A 19,172-nucleotide genomic window follows, 5' to 3' on the forward strand; every position below is an offset into this window, starting at 1 on the left:
TAGAGACTAACCAGTTTATTTGAGCATGAGCTTTCGTGAGCTACAGCTCACTTCATCGGATGCATAGCATATCGTGGAAACTGCAGAAGACATTATATACACACAGAGACCATGAAACAAAACTTCCTCCCACCCCAGATCACTTTAGATAAGCTGTTAGCAGCAGGACAGTGGGGTGGGAGGAAGTTTTGTTTCATGGTCTCTGTGTGTATATAATGTCTTCTGCAGTTTCCACGATATGCTATGCATCCGATGAAGTGAGCTGTAGCTCACGAAAGCTCATGCTCAAATAAACTGGTTAGTCTCTAAGGTGCCACAAGTACTCCTTTTCTTTTTTCTTTTTACGAATACAGACTAACACGGCTGTTACTCTGAAACATGAAACTCAGGGTACACAGCCAGGAATTTCTGTGAAATGTCTCTTCCCTTATTTATTTAGTTTAAGGGGAAGCTGGTAAAAATTCCTATATTTAGGTTCCCTAATGTTATCCATTTTAAGAGATTCTTGCAATTTTTTCTTTTAAGAAGGTCTCATAGTTCCATTGTTGGCAGCAGGCCTTAGAGAGCCCCCCTGTCAGAATATCAGGCAAGTGCCTTTTCTTTGTCCCATGAAACGCCAATTAGATTAGGGTGAGAAATAAAGTATTAAAAATCACTAGTTCCCTCCTTTCACTTGTGTTTCTCAGAAAGCTGTTGACGGCCTGCCAAAATCACTGAACGTTCCCAGGCCAGACCAATGGAGAAGCAGTTCCTACACACTCCTTTGGAAACACAAGAGGGTTGGCAAAGGAGCTGTAGCAGGGTTGGAGAGAAGAGAGCTGTGCTGGGTCCCCCAGATCCAGAAATGGCCTTACTATTCCATTAACCCTCACCCTGGGAGTAGCATGTGGCACAGAATCTCCACCAACTCCTGGGGGGTGGGAGAGAGAAAGAGATATACAGCTTTAATTCTGCCCCCTTGTGTATATGTATTATAATACAGTCTTTAACATTATAACATACTATTTTGTCACCACACAACATCTGCTTTATTCAATGCACAGGATAGGCTCACAGGGGACAGCTTTAAAGTTGCATAGGCAATCCTAAATCTGGCAATTCATAAGTTTTGAGTGCTTGACTTTGCAACCTAAATAACATACTTTTAATATAATTATTGTCTGTATAATATGCATTAAAAAATCAAAAGATCTGTCTGTCAATAAGCTGAAGATGTTCAAAGTATTGTAAAAAATAGCTAATGAACACAGAATGGTCCAGTACACACACAGTGCCTCTCTACGTCAACTTAGTAACACCACTTTTTTGTAGGACGTCTTTTTGAGTTTGAGATCATTGAAGATCTCTTGGTGAAAGTCAGGGTGGTCTCTTGGCATACTGCCTATCTTTCCATGTAGTGGTTATGGTTGATGTAATTAGGATGACGCAGTGTTAGTGTAGACACCGTGTTGCTTATGTCGACTATTACTGGCCTTCAGGAGCCATCCCACAATGCCCCACACTGGCGATACAATCGATACAAAGGCTTCTGGGAGGATGTGCCGACACAAAGAGCCAAGTGTGCACAAACCAAGCGACATAATTTTGTAGTGTAGACATGGCCTCAGTTACTCTGGCAAGAGATGGTGTAACCTAGGGCTGAATCTGACCCTAAACGTTTACCCACCCACATGAAGAAATGTGTTAAAGTTCAGTTGTATTAAATTATATAATGTTGTTTTAAAATAAAGCAAGTGAGTTCACATACAATTACAGCCAACTTACAGCAGCCACTCACCAATTTAAATTAAAAAGTCTGCAACTGCAGAGTAATTATATTTTAATTGCTCATTTAGAACATAGAAATGAAGTAAGTCTAATTCGTTGTATTCATAATATCAGAACCGTGTGAAAAAAGATATTAGCATAAAGGGAGCAATTATGTTCCAAGCATGAACAAATTAATTCAAATACATATTTAGGGTGTTAAAGGTGTTATGTCCTTTTTTCCACTAAGCGGTAGAAAAGTTAATGTTCAGATTTATTATTAAATGAAAAGTTGGTTGGAATTGATTTGTGCCCATTTGGAGTTTAACTGTTCTCTTAGGATTTTAAAGATTGAGCATATACTGCTGTCAAACCTTGTTTTTCCATAAAAAAAATATATATTGGCACAATACCTTGCCTTCCAGCTGCTCAAATGAAAAGCTTGCACACTTTCCAAAACCAAACATTTCTGTAAATAACACAGATAGATATTTGCTAAAATTTAACAGTTTACTGAGGAAATTGACTTCAGCATCCAAGGGATCTATTCTCCCCTTAATGTGTGTGTGTATGTGTGTGTGTGTGTATAACTTCCATTAACATTAATGGATGATGTGTGCTTACTCATAACAAGAGTTGCATACTACATAAAGGGAAATAAAGACCACTGTGTGCGTCACTCAGATTAACAGGATGTGACCTGTAAGTTAAAAGAAAAAAGGAGGACGGGTGGAGTAGCATCAGTGCTGGCACAGGAAAGCAGTTAAAAATGCCCGTGAAATAGTAGTAATGAAAAACAAATTAAAAAAATAAGGTCAGTGAGGCTTGATTTCATCTTCCGAATAAACATGATTGACACCCAGTCAATAGTGTTTTGACGTACTGTACAACTGATTGTCAGAAAGATTTATTATAACACTGTCTATCCCGGTATCATAACAGTAGTGGGTGCAACCCATTTTCCTTGAACATATATCCCTGTTTGTCCATGAAGTGCCTTAAACACCTTTGGTGTTACAAAAATAATAACTAGAGTTTGCATGTACATTGCTACACACATTCAAAGGCATTTGACCTGGAAATCTGACTATAAAACCATTGTATCTCTAGATCGACTCATATAATATACGTGTATTGGAGTAGTACAGGTGATAATTTGCAGAGCCACATGATAAACTTAATATTATTGTACACCTTCAACCATGTCAAAGGTGTAAAACATGACCCTGCTACTGTCCAACTGAAAATAGTGTTAAACAAGGTTCAGGATTTGGTACACAGGGACCTTAGTATACTTAGTCTCAAGGCAAATACACTAGAAAATTCATGCCAGTGGTTAGAAATCTGTTGACTGAAACACACAAAGGAAAAAAATCAAAACCAAGCAAAAAGCACTGAAAAGGAAATTGAGAGATTGAGCAAAACAAACTTAATTAAAATATATCAAATCCTCTTTTTTAGAGAGGGTGAATATTGGTTAGAGTCTCTTATTATGTCAAACAGTCCTGTTTGGTGGGGAAGACAAGATTAGTTCTGTTCAGTTCGAGCTGGGAATGATAATCACTTTCCTGCTTTTGATGTAAGACAAAAGCAGAAGGGAGAGAAGACACAGGATAGTAAAGATGGGGGGAAATATGATTTTTGTTGATGTCCTTAGGATACAGATCAGCTGATCAGTCGTAGATGGATACTCTGGGCTGGCAAGTTGGCCACAACAGCTGTTGCTGTGCACCCTGGCTTGCCTCACTGGATAGGAACATCATCTAGTTGGTCTGGTCAGGTTCCTCTCTTTCACTGGTCCTTCTTGGGCCAAGCAGAGCTGAACGGACATCTCATCTCTCCGTGCCGGTGCCTTGCAGTATAGTTGATTTCAGGATCAGGGGAGAAGCTGAGAGAGAGAGGGACAGGAGAAAGGTAATGGGGGATGAAAAGAGATAGATGAGAGACAGGAAAACAGTGGAATCTCACAAGTATCAGGCTGGGCTCCTTGCTGGTGCAGCGGTGGTGGTTGAGCACCCTCACAGGAGTATCAGGGTCTGGGTGTTGTGGCAAAAATCCTTCCACCACAGCCACAGTGGTGATAGAAGTCTTTTTTTTCTTTCTTTCCCCAAGCTTCTTTTTAGGGCCCCAGAAATAGGTCATGGGTGGAATGGTCCCATCCGCTTATTATTTTGTCTATTAATTAGGCCTAATTTTCAAAGCATCAATTTTGGTCCATTAATTTCCGATTCCCTACTCCTCTTGTTTACCTGTCATAATTTTAACACAATCTTTGGGTGGTCTCAGTTTAAGTTAAGCCAGTCTTTCTGTCTCCTTCTTAAATGTTTTTTTAAAACAGTTTGGTCTAACAGGCCATTGTATCAATTCATGAACCCTTTACTCACTTTCCACTGGTGTGTTTGCCGTGATGCTAAGCAGATTGAGGTCTCTGTACATCAAATCCCCAGCCTTGTTTAACAGTGTTCACAGTGTCAGGGTCATATTAACCCTTTGACTTGGCCCATTTGTTCTATCTAAATTAAAACATCATCTGCATTTTACCCAATGATCTGCCTCCTGGTTATTCATCCTCGCATGCCAAAGCTCTGGGCCGTTTCAAAGGGCTGCTGTGTGTGTGTGGGAGGGGTGAGGGGGGAGGATGCTACAGAAATGTTTCCTTCTCTTCCCATATCTCCCATTCCACATAATATGGAATTCTTCTTCTCCCAGATTACACTGGTCTGAGGTGCTGGATATACAATATTCCAATTTAGATCAGCAACAGATTTAAAGACTCCTCTTTGGTGAATTTCAGGGCTAAAAATGTGCTTCAGACTGACTGGTATGACTGCAAATCTGGGAACTTGTCTTTTCAGTAGTATAAGGTTTTCTCAGTGCTGAGGAAGCCAGAACAGAATACACATCAGAGTGGTTATCCTTTTATAGGGTGCATCATGATCAGGAGAGTCCTCCCACCTATCCTGTATTGGCCCTGGTGCACAAGGTATAAACAGCCATGGCCATTCAGTACCCACCCTCTTTGAGGATTCTAGCATTGCTGCTAGGGTTTTGACTCTCCCAGGCACTCCATCTTACCATTGACTACAAGAGAACAGGCCTGTTTAATTTTCTACAATTGCCTATATATTTTTCAAATTAAAGTAGCATAAATCTTCCTGGGGAATGGATGTGGAGCAGGTATGCTGTGTTGGCCATTTTATTTTTTGAATGCACAACACAATAACAGGTTGCCTGACTTTTGTATTATTTTTGATGATTTTTTTCAGACAATTGTGCAGAATAGAAATAGTCATATGAGGCTGCTTCAGCCAGTGAAAACTCAGTAAAATAAAAGCAGTGTAATAAACAAACACATATCGTAGAAATCACAAAGCACCATTTTAGTACTTCTTTTCTAGTGCAAATTCTAGAAATTTCCCAATGTTGAAGGCAAAACTAAGTAATGAAACTCCTAAATCAATCCTTTTAAAATTCTGCTCAATGTTTCTGCTCTGCAGAGCTGACAAGAGCTGTATGCAAATGATTTTGCTGAGGGCAAAGGAATGCTTCATCATTAACAAGCATGACCCTTCTCTCTATGATCAAAATGTAAAACATATGGCCCTTGATGTTATAGACTGTGATTGTGACCAATCCAATGCATTGCTCCTGAAGAGTAGGGGTAGTGTCCCTTGACACAATTTTATATTAAAAAGTAACATGATCATTAATTGTATCCACTGACACAGCAGAAATATTCCTCAAATTAATATTTCTTTAATATGACGGGTTGTTTTTTAAACGTTTCATGTTTAAAATACAAATCAGACATAGGAAAAATCCAATTACTGTGAAATATTTTGTCTCTGACTTCCTTTCCCTGTGGTCCTTCTGGTTTATGTTAGCTTGGGTGAAACTGCTCAAGTGAAATTTTTGATAGTGATTGTGCAAACAGTGAATAATAGGGTAAACTTAGCTCTTGCTCATGCTATGTGGGCTTTTCTTCTCAAATGTTCCCTTCCCCCCACTAAATTATTGCTGCTTGCTAAAATGTAGTTAGTCTTTAACAGGATAATACATCTTAATATAGTATGAAAATATGAAGAAATAAGAAACAACCCTCCAAATCACCCTTTCTGTTCAAGCCCAGCCAATAAAAGTGTTGTGAAATCAGAGTTGTTACAACAGACATCCTCTTATGTTGGAGCTGATGGAGGTAGCACAGAGAGCTGCTGTAACAATTAATACTTCTGACTGTGTGGAGCCTGATATTTAGTAGCCTATGGAATTTTTTCAAAACGGAAAACCCCACATTTTTAAGCACAGTCATAGTTAAGAAAGCAGTTTCCTCCAGGTCCTGTGAGGCAAAGCACTGACTTAAGCAATGAGTAACCCATTTTCATATCAGTGGGACTAATCACTTGCTCATAATCATGCCCACATTTAAGTGCTTCTCTACACTGCAGTCTCATAAACCCATTTCCACGACATAAAACCAGATGCTATATCTAAAGTTTTGATGTGCTTTAATTTTCTTTTTCTTTACAGGTAACCCGATAGCTAAAGACATCTCAAGTCTATCTCAAGGCTGATAATGCTAACATAACAGGAATTTCATACCTCCCTCCAGGCAATCCTTGAAGTGAGTTTACACTGCTGGGGGGTATTGGCTTGTAATCAGCAACAGCTTGAGATCAAAACTACTGGAAAGTCATTGTGAACTTTTTTGTCACAGAGATTTCAACGGATTGAACTATGTACCCTTACAAAATTGCACTTGCTGAGGAATTTATGGCTGCAATCTAAAGCGGTGATGCTTAGAGGGTGTAGAAGACGCAGCAATCTTTCGGGTTCTCCACTCCAGACTGACGGCTTTTCATCTTTACAAAAGCAGTCTTTGAAATGTACTGGTTCTTTCCCTCTGCAATGTTCCCTGGTTCTATGTGCAAATTGCTGGTGGGACTGCACGCTACTTTAATCAAATTTATGTTGCAGAACTTGTCCTCTGGCATAGCGCAGTTTTAGATATTTTTATTTGTATTTCTAATCTTGGATCTCTGAAAGGCTACATGTTTCAACATCTTGAAGTTGCTTTTGTTATAGGAATGGAAATATATATCCATCGTTAATAATTATTGTTGACAAGTAATAGTTATCGGAATACATCAATCATATAAGAATGTATAGCCAGCCTGACATGTTTCCCTAAGGCTATCCTACTTCTGTAGCTCTTTGGCAGTTTCATTATAAGTATTTTATACCTTTAAAAATATACATTTCCATTTAGTTTGAAGATGATGGGTGTTTCTGGTATGTCCTTTACTTTCTTAACTTTAAGTCCTTTCAAGTTGACAGTAAGCAGTAAATGACATTAGCTAGTCCCTTTTTGTAAAGGTAGACAGGGATGCATGCAAGTTTTACAATTCTGAGATTGGATGGCATTCATTCAGAGTTTCTTTTAGTTATTTATTTTTTTAAACTATCTCTTGCTTGAACACAAGTACTATCTGGATGCTTATGTAGATGTCTGCTCAGTCTGTTAATAGAGGAAAAAAAATCTTTCCCTCCAAATCTGAAGTTCATAAATGTTTTGCTTACAGTTATCCAGTCCAGGTCTTCTGGGCCTTTCCATAGTCATTTTCCCAAATTAACATTTATTTTCCTATTTTCTATTTCCGTAGCAATTTTTTGTGATGTACTGTTCAATGAAAACCCTTAATATTTAAAGGCCTTAAACATATATGAATTTTGTTTCTAAGTTATTACAGAATGTATAATTTTATACTCCATTTAATATATTCAGTACCACTGGTAATACTAAGACAAAGGAACCCTGATAATTCATTGTTGTACTGTACTGATGCTGCATAAGCATGCTGACCGGAAAGAGAGAGTGAGAGTTATATAGTATGCTGTGTTGTCTAAATAGACACAAAAACCACAGCAACTCAGACCTAGTGAAAATAATTGTGTGGGCAGTGTCATTCAAATGGCCTGCATGGTTATCGGTATGTTAAAAAGGGGGGGGGGTCCTTTTATAGTTACAAGCCATTGACCTGGCTAATTAGATATAAATTGGGTTCCATGATGGATGAACACACTGGAGTGCTCTGGTTAGTCACAGTATCCTAGGTTCTTCCAAGATTATTTCATTAAACCTCCCATGTTATTGCAAAGAAGAGCTAAAAATTAATGATTGTTGGGAATAGTTTGAAATTTACATCTTATCATTCTGCTGAGAAATAAAAAAAATGTTGGCAGGGAAAGATATTCTTTTCTGATTCAATTTTAATTTGGATAAACTGTAGCACCACTAGCTAGCTCAGTTTTTTCAAATGCATTAATATTGTATGGATTTGTGCTAAAAGAGCATCCTAAGGAGAAAAGTAATTCCTTTGTTTGGAACAGTACAAATTATAAATGCGTTATTTTGTAGAATATGAGTTTGACCTTAATTTGGTCAAAATACTGTATCATGCTTCTCAATATTTGTTTCCTTTGACTTTGTTCTTTGAATCAACACTGAAAATACAGTATTATATACAAGTGTAACACATGCTTATCAATAGGTGAAAATAAATGGATTTTCAAATATACTGAATAGATTATCTGCAGTAGATTAATGTTGTGACTATTCATAACAAGTGAATAAAATTGTGATATCAAATTGACTCCCCTGTATGGATATGCACTTAGAAGATCGGTTCTGTTTACCCATAGAGCAAAGGTTTTTATACCCAGTGGAAAAGAAGATCATGGACTGTATTAATTTCATGTTTCCTTAGAAAAACTTGGAGCAATTCTACCTTTTTCAGTTTTCAGAAGGAAGGAGTTTGAAGAGATATTTTAGCATTGTTTTCTACAACACATACTGTCATGTTTCAAACAATAAATATTAGAGTTGAGGAAAATTCAGAATTACCATCCTATGGGAAACTCTGACATATAAGCATTTGGTTTTGGGACAAAATATTAAAATTTTTCACAGAAGGGAAATTCTGAAAAAAAATTGATTTGGACATTTTTGACCAAAACAAACCATTTAGCCACTACCAAAAAGAAAATATTTTTGTTTTGGTCTGTTGAACTGACCTGAAACATTTTGTTATGAGTCAGTTAAACACTAAACTGCATTTTCTTATTGTGGTGCATTGCCTCATGGGAGTTGTAGTTCAGGAGCCTGATGCCCGCATTTTCCCTTATGGACCAGACTACTTGGTTGGTCCACATCTCCAGAATCATGTGATTCCCACAATGCATCATGCAGCTCAGTCAGAGGGAAATCTGAATTGCATTTTGGAAGATGGAGTCTTCCAAAGAGCCCAGCCATGTGAAAGAATTGGGACCCAAACTATAACTCACATAAGGTAACATTCCGATGGGAAAATGCAGCTTAATGGTTTGCTGAACTGATTCAAAACAAAATATATGGGGCCCAGCTGACAAAATTAAATATTCCAATTAGTGTCAAACTGATCTGAAATTAAATATTTCATTTCTATTTTCCTGATAGAAAATGTAAATTTTCAGGAAAATCTAATTTTTCCTGCGTCAACTGTATTTTTCTGTCTGCAAATCATTTCAACAGAAAATTCCCAACCATCTTTAATAAATATGAAATAACACTTAAAAGCATTGCAAGCATATATCTCGTTAATATGTTGAACATTGATCAGTAAGTCACATATTGCTACTGCTGCTACTGCCATTTTTAATAGCACTGTAACCATTCATTACAATATGCTAGCCTAAGCAGTGACCCTGATTGAGACTCAAGGCAGTAAAGATCCATCCACAACCATTTTATTTCTGTTTCAGTGTTTCAACACTTCACTGTGACACCACACGTAATTCAGTGCAACTTTGTCTGTATAGTATCTTTCCCATAATCTCAAAATACTTTACATCATTACACAAGATGCATAGAACAATTTTGTTTTGAAACTAAAGTACATTATAATGTATATTATTTTTTAAGTAATCTGTCAAGTATTTGCCGAATCATAAATGCATATGTATTTTGTTAACAGGTTGTGATTATATAGCTATCATTTAACATCCTGACATCTACAGGGTTACAGATAGAAAACACTAAACTATGATTGACACCTATTCTGTGAATTTACTGTCTTATTCCTCGGCCTGGAATTATTGCAAATCAGCTGCAAGCCAAGATACTGGCAAGTGGAACGTGGTTTTGATTTGCAATGCTAATATCATTCTAATCTTTTTTGTTTTCTTGCTAATTGTTAAATCTGTTGAGCTTTGCATCAGAAATGCCACAAGTAAACATTCTGATGGAATTAAATAGTTCTTCATAATTTCAGTGCTATTAAATGGCATTATGAACATTACCTAATCATGGCTGTCAGGCTTCACAGTTCAGTTCTTTTCCTGGAAAACACTTAATGTTTGTTCTTTCATGGCATTAGAAAATATTCCCAAATTACATCTTTAAAGTCATTTATGAGAGCTTACAAAAGCTATCTGCTGCCACTTCACAGTCAGTCAGTCTAAATATTTTAGTGAAAATGTCCTCCTTGGCTTTCTGTTGTATAACTTCTATGTTTGCTTGAACCACTTATGTGCTGATTACAAGATGTGATACACGAAAGATCTGAATTTTATTTTACATCGTTCTGACAGCCAATGACACATGCTGCCAACATCTCTCAATGCAAAGAGAAGCTTAAGACTGTCTGACAAGAAAACTATTTCCAGTGACATATCAAATATTATTAGTATGTTCTCGCTCTTTGTCTTTGTCCGTCAGATCTCTGTGAAATGGGCTCCCAGGGACAGCAGTAGGCAGAGGAAGCCCTGGTAGTTCAGCTCCACCACTGGAGCTGTTGGGGACATAGGACTAGTATGGCAGTGTAAGAGATCTCCAATAATCCTAACCTCCCACTTATAAGCAAGGTCTGTATGGAACTGTGTAGTTCAGAGGGCGGATCCCATTGTGAGGTGGTGGGGAATTTTGCTCCACTTCCCAAAGGAACAATGTGCGTTTGGAGTCTGATCCAAACCCCATTGAAGCCAATGGAAAGACCTCCACTAACTTCTGTGGGATCTGGGTGAGATCCTCAATGGGAGTTGAGGGTGGCTAGCCTCTTGCAGGATAAGACCTGTAAGACCTGTTTCAGCAAGGTAATTAAGGATATGCTTAGCCAGAAGCATGTGACTAGACAGCGAACTGCCATGAGAATTTTTGGGCTGGTGTGCTATGGAAAACGGGTAAATTCCTTTTCAAATTACCGTATATACTTGTTCAGAAGCTGAATATTTTTGATAAAAAAGTGACGCATCAAAGAGTGGGGGTTGGCTTATAAACGGGTCTACACCAAAATTTGATGATTTTAAACTCTATGAAATCATTGAATTGAATATCTAATACATTGTCATATTGTTTACCTGGAGCGTCTGCAGGCATGGAGCCCCTCAGTTTCCTGTGGCCGTGGTTTGCAGTTCCCAGCCAAAGGGCGCCATTCCCAGCCAATGACGCCACTTCCTGCAGCTCCCATTGGCTGGGAATGGCAAACCGTGTCCACTGGGAGCTGAGGGGCTCCGTGCCTGTGAACGCTCCAGGTAAACAAAACATCCTGACCCTCCAGCAGCTTACCCTGACGGGCCGGGAGCCGAAGTTTGCCAACCCCTGAAATATAGGATCAGCTTATGAAAGATTCATACAGTTTTTTACTATTTTTATCTATCTATCTTGGGGGGCATCGGCTTATAAACGAATGGGCTAATGACGAGTATATGTGGTATTTTCCATTTCTTCCTATTCTCCCTACATCACACACTGAAACGTTTTCTGGTAGTGTAGACAGAATCGAAATAGAAGTCGTCATATTTGTTTACTGATTTTCATTAATATTTGCAGATAAAACATCATTCATCAGATCAACCTCAGCAGTGATCTAAGGATTTGCAGCCAGAATCAGGTGCATTGCGTCACTAAATAGTATTGGGAACTATTCCACATAATATCAATACATTTATAAGGCATTTTCATACTTTCAAAACTTTACTTAAAAAACAAATAGGCCTTTGCTGTTACATCAGTGGAGGCACCAAATCATCTGTTCCGCTTTTATGAATGGAGACACAATAGACATGGCTCATAGGCCAGGAGGGGTAGAAGGAAGGGAGTGCCATTTTGATAGCTTAGTCCCATCATTTCCCTTTCTCTCAGATCAGATGGGCCCCAACATTAGGGATCTACATTTGGGGAAGGGGCAGGCCCAGTAGAATTTGCATCATCCCACCACCAACTGCAACACCACTTAGGGTCAGTTCTGGGGAAGGACCTGGCTAGAAAGACCGTGGCAAGCTAATACAATTGGAGCTGCTCTGCTGAGGAGGAGACTGGTGGCACCATGGGCAGTGCAGAGGCAGACAGCCTTTGTGTGTGAAAAACCCTGAGCTCTGGTGGTGAATCCTTGAAAATCTGCAGGATGTAGGGGCTAAAACTCTCTGCATATTTGATGGGCTGGGGAGAGGCAAACCCTGGCCTCCCAGTATAGAGAGGGAATTCTGCAAGTGAATCTTATTGAGCTTCCAGAAGCCTACACTGTTTTTGTCTAATGTGGCATCATCACTGATATCTTTTCTAGTTTAGACACCACTATCTCTGTGGGACTATGGCTTCTGATGCCTGACTACTTGATACCTTCAGTTGGGTAAATGTGATGAAAATACTTCACTTTTGCTGTTCTGATGAAGCATTTTTCTGGATTTAACTTGACTTTTTTTCCTCTCTAGATCTCTGGAGCATGGTAGGTAGAGTGGCATCACGTTCTTCCATGATTATTCAAAAAATATTAATATAACGTCTTCGTTGTCTTAAATCCGTGAAGCCCAATGCTGGTTTTGTTCACTTTCTCTTGAAAAACACTTCTTGGGCCGAATGTATATCAAATGGTAACCCAGAGAACTAGTTTCTCCCTTGTAAAATATTAAAACATGGGAAGCATTGAACTTCCTTAGTCTAGATTTATCCACCATGGCCCTGATGTGGTATCTAGAGCACCAAAGAAATGCATACCAGCTGATATTCTGATACATCATCAGAGAGAAGTATCTGATAATCTTTTCTCTTTCTGTTTTGGTAGGCTCTGGCAGCATTATCTGTTTAGAGGGAAGTGCCAGTGTTTGGAACTAAGGAATGTAACTCCTGCCCCAGTTTACTGATGTGGAGTTCAATTTTTTTCCTCTTTATTCCTTATTTTTTTGTTCCTTTTATTTTTTTCTTGTGCTGAGATCCATCCAGTTCTGACAGGCAGGAACTAGGATCACGGAGAAATCAGAGTGGTGGTTAGAGGGGTAAGTGCTTTATTAGCAGTGGCCTGGAAGTGACATAGAAAAATTTGCAGCACTTCTGGGAGTAGTGAGACCTACCTGCATTATCATTTCCTAAAGTGGTATCCAGCAGGCTGTTCTGTGGGCATTAAAACATTTTTGCCTAAATGTAGATGATTTGTACTTCAATATGCTCACTGCTCATAAAGCTGATGGAATGGTCCTCCTTCTAATGGCAGATGATCTCAGTAGAATTTACAAACAGATGAAGATTATTTTGCTAATGTTCATGGGCCAGGTAGGCAGAATTTGGTCCCAGATGCTCTGCCTAATGTTCATGGTAAAAGGGACTTGAAAACAATGCCTCCATATGCCATAATTGCTGGAATTATTTCTTAGACATATTCCTTTGTCATCCTTTATATGTAGAGCTCATTAGATTCCGAGTGGGAGAACATATGGAAGGGGAAGATGATGGAAAACATTGTAAAACAGATTGTATATTTACATTATACTATAAAAGACCTCTGTGCTCACAGCAAACATGAGGGGGAAAGTTTGGACTCATAAACATACTGGGTGAAATGCTGGCCACACTGACACCAATGGAAGTTTTGCCATTGACATCAGTTTTGCCAGGATTTTGTCCACCTTTTCTAAAGTCAAAATCAAGTCCTGCTCCTGCAAATTGCTTTGTGTGGAATCCTATTGACTTCAGTGAGTTCTGTGTGAAGGCAGGGGTCCATTCACATAACACAGCTTGCAGGAGTGAGCCATAGACCGTAGGTTTCTTACAGCCATGATCTCTGTGACAAAACCAGGGACTAAAAGGGTTATTGTCATAAGTTACAGGTTTTTTCACCCAGCTCAGCTGCTGAACAGGATGCCTCCATGAAGTTTTATGAATATTCACTGTGGAGGAATATACCTTTTTTTCAAAAGGTAAACTATTATTAATAATTAATAATTTTGCTTTTTCTCATGATTTCCCATGACAAAAATACAATCCTAATTTAAAATATTGTGTGCAATGACTTTTCCTATTTTTAAAATTAAAATGAATTATTCATGTTGTTTCCATGACAAAACCTTGAACTTTTCCCATCTTTTGCCAAATATTTAGGCTGTATGTGGGTAGAGAGAAAAGAGCTACTGCAGTTTAGTGACCTGGTAAACATTGGTGATTCTTTGTCAAGAATTGACCAGAGTTAGTGCCATTTCACTGTTCTCTGAGAATTGAGCACAATGACACACCATAAAATGAATGGGTTTCAGAATATTGGGAAATCAAGAACACTGACTGTTGGGAGAGGAAGCAATGATAGGCTGTTCTTTAAATGAAAACCACATTATATGCTACATGAGCAAACAGTGCCACTGGTAATGTTTTATGTGGTGTTCTTCCTCAAACAAAATGGCTGTTTTCACAAGTTATGTCATAGCTCAGTATGGTAACGTGGAAACAGAAAAAAATAGATAAGTTTTTCAAGAAGTACTCAGTATAATAATTGGCTGTATTATGCTATCTTAACATAAATGACCATTTAATGAGTTGATTCCAATAGTTAAGGGGCAAATAGCTATGATCTAATGCTGATTTTTGTTTGTATTTTTTCCATCTGTGTGCACTGTAATTGAGTGGTATATTTATATTAAAATATTAGTGACTTTTTTCCATGTTCTTATTAGTATGCACCTTTCTTCATTGTATTACGGATGGATCACTCTTTACAATATATTGGTATCCACTTTATCAGCTACCAGTTAGAAGCAAGCACTGCCAGTCTATGCACCCAAGAGAAATCATAAAAGAAAAACACTTTTAAAGATGTTAATCCTGTAAAGTATCAGGTGGTTGTCCACTCCATCAGTGCTAGGGTAAGAAACTAGAAGAGCAAGTGGTGAAATAGCCCTGGAGGTTTATTCACTGAATTACTCTCAGGCATGCAGCTTCATCCTGCTCACTGAAGGCAGTTACTTACTACTCACATGAGTAAACCGAGGAGGGTATATTCCATCATCTATAACATTCCAAATCCTTGTTTTGAATAAAATCTGATTGTTTCAGATCCTACATGTCCCTTCAAGGGGTAGTAGTGTATAGAGTAGAGTAGTGTATCAAGCAGTATAGTATGCTTGCTGGATATCCTTGCTGGATAGAACCGTATGTACTACCATGGGTCCTGGTTGTCAGAAGTGCTGAGAACCCTAAGCTCCCAGAGGCAGTAGCTGGAGTTCTGTGTACTCACTACTTCTCAAAATCATGGATGTAGTTTAATGATGGGGACAGGGCAATAACAGACATATGCATATTTAGGCTGTGGGAGGAGTTTAGGCTGGATCTCCATATATGTATCTCTCTCCGTCTCTCTGTTAGAGGTGGCTCCAGAAGTTTGGGGGCTGAACTCATGAATTAACTGGACCGTAGTCACCTGTGACTAAATAACTCTGTGTTTATCTTCTACTAAATGGCCTGGATAAAACCTTGGATTTAGTTACGGCTGGGGACCTTATGTTGGTCAATGTCTTTGGCTATTAGGAAAAGAAATACACAAGGAACTAAGAGTCAGTTAATTCCTGGGTGATTCTGTTCTCTTTAGTGAAGTTATTTCAGGGATGAATCTGGCCTTAAATACTATGATATGTAATTTAGTTCATTTCAACATCTATGTGCAACAATTATGTGAGATTGAAACAGCATCTGACTAAGATATCAGCAATATGCAGATTACAAACAGCTCTGAATCTTCTCTACAACAGCACTGTCCCCAGTCACTGAAGAACTTGACACCATGATGATCACAGATCCCAGTTCCTTTAGAGCTCCTGTAACTTCGTCTTTCCAGAGTAAAATCACATGTAAAAGGAGTCTCATCGTGTGTACTTGGGGTAAAATTCACACCTGTTCTGTGTTTCACTCCCACGTACACCCTGAAAATAGGGCTTCAGCTGTACCTAAGTGTTGCATGGGCCTGTGATACTTCTCTGCACAGGTTTGAAATTCATCCTTACTGTCCATGTCCAGGAGCCAACTTTTCTCAAGAATTTAACTATCCTCCAGCTCCAAATATTAGTCTGTCTGGTCAAAAATCTATGTTTTAAAATGTGCCCATATTTATATGTGATCCTGTGCAATGATGACAAAAGGGCTTTTCTTACATTGTGTCACACCTTTAAGATTATTTGAATATCTCTATATTTATGGCATAAACTCAGCCAGCTCATTCACAATAAAAAGTCATGGTGCCTTAAGCTACTTTTTATCAGTCACAGGAGTGTCAAGGTGACCTTTCCTGCTGTTTCAATTACAGAGCAAGTCCGTCATTTAACTGTTAGAATGATGGAAAGCATGCACTTTGCTATCTGAGAGGGAGCACTAAGAGAGTGGGTATAAGAGGGGCAATACATATATATATATATATATAATGTGTCACATTAAGAAGTTGAGGAAGACTATACCTAGTGGAACGGTCTAGTCCTGAAATCTAAAAATTCTTTTGGAAAGCTTTCTGGAATCACAATCCCTCTCACTGATGCTGAATCATTAATAATGATTACTTTGTCCTTGGTTTCACCTACCACTGTAGCTATTTGCTGTAAACATTCAGGTTGCCTCCTGGTTTTCATTTCAGGGAAATTTTCACATGACCTTGAAGATATGCAAATAGTGGAGCCTTTTAGAACTTATTTTTTCATGTAGTTTAAGTTCAAAATGGGTTGATATGTTTTACTCAACACACTTTCTAAGCTTCATTACCATGTTGCCTAACATACTTCAGCTCTGGTGTTTTGACCATCAGTCATTACTGAAACATAGGAAAACACAATCACTAAAATGTTGTTAAAATGCACATAATATAAAATTCAAGTAATAAAGAGCAGAAGAGCTAGAATTGCAAAGATGCAATTTATATAGTAATAGCTAAACTCTGGGAATGATTAGAATATACTGTAATTATTTTTAAAAAGTTCTTTGAACAGCTATTTTAATTCCTTTGCCTTCAGGTTTGAGAAAAATAATTTCTGCACATATTAAAATGCAAGCTACATTTTAAAATAACTTATATAGGGCTGGACAAATATTGGAAACATTTTATTTGCAAATAAAGAATGAAGAAGAATACATCAAACTTTGCATGAATAGTATTTACAAAGGTTACTCTAAATTATGCTGGTTTCAGAAGTCCCACTGGATCTGCTGTGTTCACCCAGATCAGTAGAGTGCCAGGTGCTCTAGTCTTATCCTCCCTGCCCATGACACGTCTACTATGTGGAGATGGAGGGGCATAGAGAAAATTGAGTAGCGCCAATGACGCTGGATCCATGCTGCCTCAGGGTTCCCTGTATCTTCAGCTGAGCCTTTAGGGCAGGTATATGGCTGCTTTGTACTGATAAAGCAGTTTGAACTAGTATGAAGTTGGGTCAGATTCTCATCCCTATAATTTTTTGTGGGGTGGAAAGAAAGAAAATAGAGTTAATGTTTCCCATACAAAAAATGTAATTTTAAGAAAATCATAGTTCATATTTTTAAAATAAAATGAAGAGAAAAGCACTGGATGTAATTTTGGTGTCTATGCAAGTGCAGCGAATTGCACATAGTTGCTATCCAGAAAATTATTAGATTTGAAGTTCTGAAAACATAGTTCTGATCCTGCTGATTACCATGTAAAAGAAGGAATAACTGCTTCTAGATAATAAGATTCCCTTTTTCTAGCATACACAGCAAGGCTTGACACTATGTGTTTGTAGTAAGCACAATTAGAAATTAGAAAGACTTAGCTGGTGGCAAACCTTTTGTCTCTTTATAACTGTAGGAATAGTTAAATTTTAGAATGGTGCATAGTAGACTGTGGAAGCATTGCAGACAAACGGAATATATGGAGACTTTGCAAGGTCTTTCTCTCCATCAGTGCTCAGATGATTTGTGCGCATGACTCTTATTAATACTAATGGGAGTTACCTCCATAAATCTTTATGGACCTAATCCAAACCTCACTGACGTCAACAGCAGTCTTCCCATTATCTTCAGTGGGCTGGGGATCAAGCACTAAGTGTGTAGATGTGTCAATTTGAAATATTGTACTTTACAATTCCAGTATACTCAATCCATATCTACAACTATAAATGCTGTGTGCATATTTAAGTATACTTTTAGAACGTGAGCCAAAGACTTGGGTAAGGAATGCACTGCTGCAGAGGGTGCTAATCTGTGCACTCACTGTCATGTGACTAGTTCAGCACTGTGCAAGCTTTGATGCCATGTGAGCTAAATTATGCATCTGTGGGCCTGATGCAGATGACTAAAGAGGGATATGTTAAAACTGTCTCTCAGCCTTTCCAGACTACTGTACCCCTTTCAGGAGTCTGATTTGTCTTGTGTACCCACAAGTTTTACTTCACTTTGCTTACAAAATCAGACATAAAAATACAAATATGTCACAGCACACTATTACTGACAAATTGCTTACTTTCTCATTTTTACCATGGAATATAAATATTGTGCTTAAATTTCAGTGTACAGTACATCTTCATCCGCAATCCCTTGAGGTCGAGGATGATCTCTTTCGCAGGTTTTATTTTTCATGGGTCCTTTGGTGACTGAGGAATCCAATCCTTGAGCCACAGACTCATTGGCAGACGTTGCAGGTGGTGTTGGAAGACAGTGGTGGGCCAGGATTGCTGCGTGACTTGTCTTTCCTTTCTTTTCTGGTGTTTTTCTGCTACCAGGGCAGGGCGATTTTCCTCAAAAGTGGACGTGCCCTCTCTGACAAGTCTTCGCCAGTTATCCCTATCCTGGGCTGCTGTCTCCCAGTGTGTGGTGTCGATGCCACTTCTTTTGATGTTTATTCTGAGGATGTTTTAAAAGCGTTTCTTTTGGCCTCCCCATTTCCTTTCTCCTTTGGTGAGTTGGGCGTACAGCTAGTATATAGAGCAGTTTAAACAAGTTATTATCTGTATGAAATTTTAGTTTGTACTGACTTTGCTAGTGCTTTTTATGTTGCCTATTGTAAAGTAGGGAAATATCTAGATGAGTTGATGTACCCCCAGGAAGACCTGCATACTCCCCTTGTTGAGAACCACTGTGACAGAGGTCTATAAAATCATGAATGGTGCAGAGAAAGTAAACAATCTAGTTATTTACTCCT

At 38.4% G+C, this 19,172-nt stretch overlaps 1 protein-coding gene across 6 annotated transcripts in view; it reads left to right on the forward strand.

The window, feature by feature from the left end:
* TAFA2 (TAFA chemokine like family member 2) overlaps positions 1 to 8,639 on the forward strand; it is a 287,084-nt gene extending 278,445 nt beyond the window's left edge. For 3 of the 6 annotated variants that reach the window (XM_074942148.1, XM_074942146.1, XM_074942149.1), the window contains one exon: positions 6,274 to 8,639. Coding sequence is in view for 2 of the 6 variants with exons in the window: in XM_074942146.1 (XP_074798247.1) it covers positions 6,274 to 6,285 (12 nt within the window). In the remaining 4 variants the exon portion in view is untranslated. The remainder of the gene's footprint in view (positions 1 to 6,273) is intronic. The other 3 variants (XM_074942147.1, XM_074942145.1, XM_074942144.1) reach the window with 3 other exon arrangements.
* The last annotated feature ends 10,533 nt before the right edge of the window (positions 8,640 to 19,172 follow it).

The sequence above is a fragment of the Natator depressus genome, chromosome 1, assembly GCF_965152275.1.
Source record: "Natator depressus isolate rNatDep1 chromosome 1, rNatDep2.hap1, whole genome shotgun sequence".
NCBI classification, from domain to species: Eukaryota; Metazoa; Chordata; order Testudines; family Cheloniidae; genus Natator; species Natator depressus.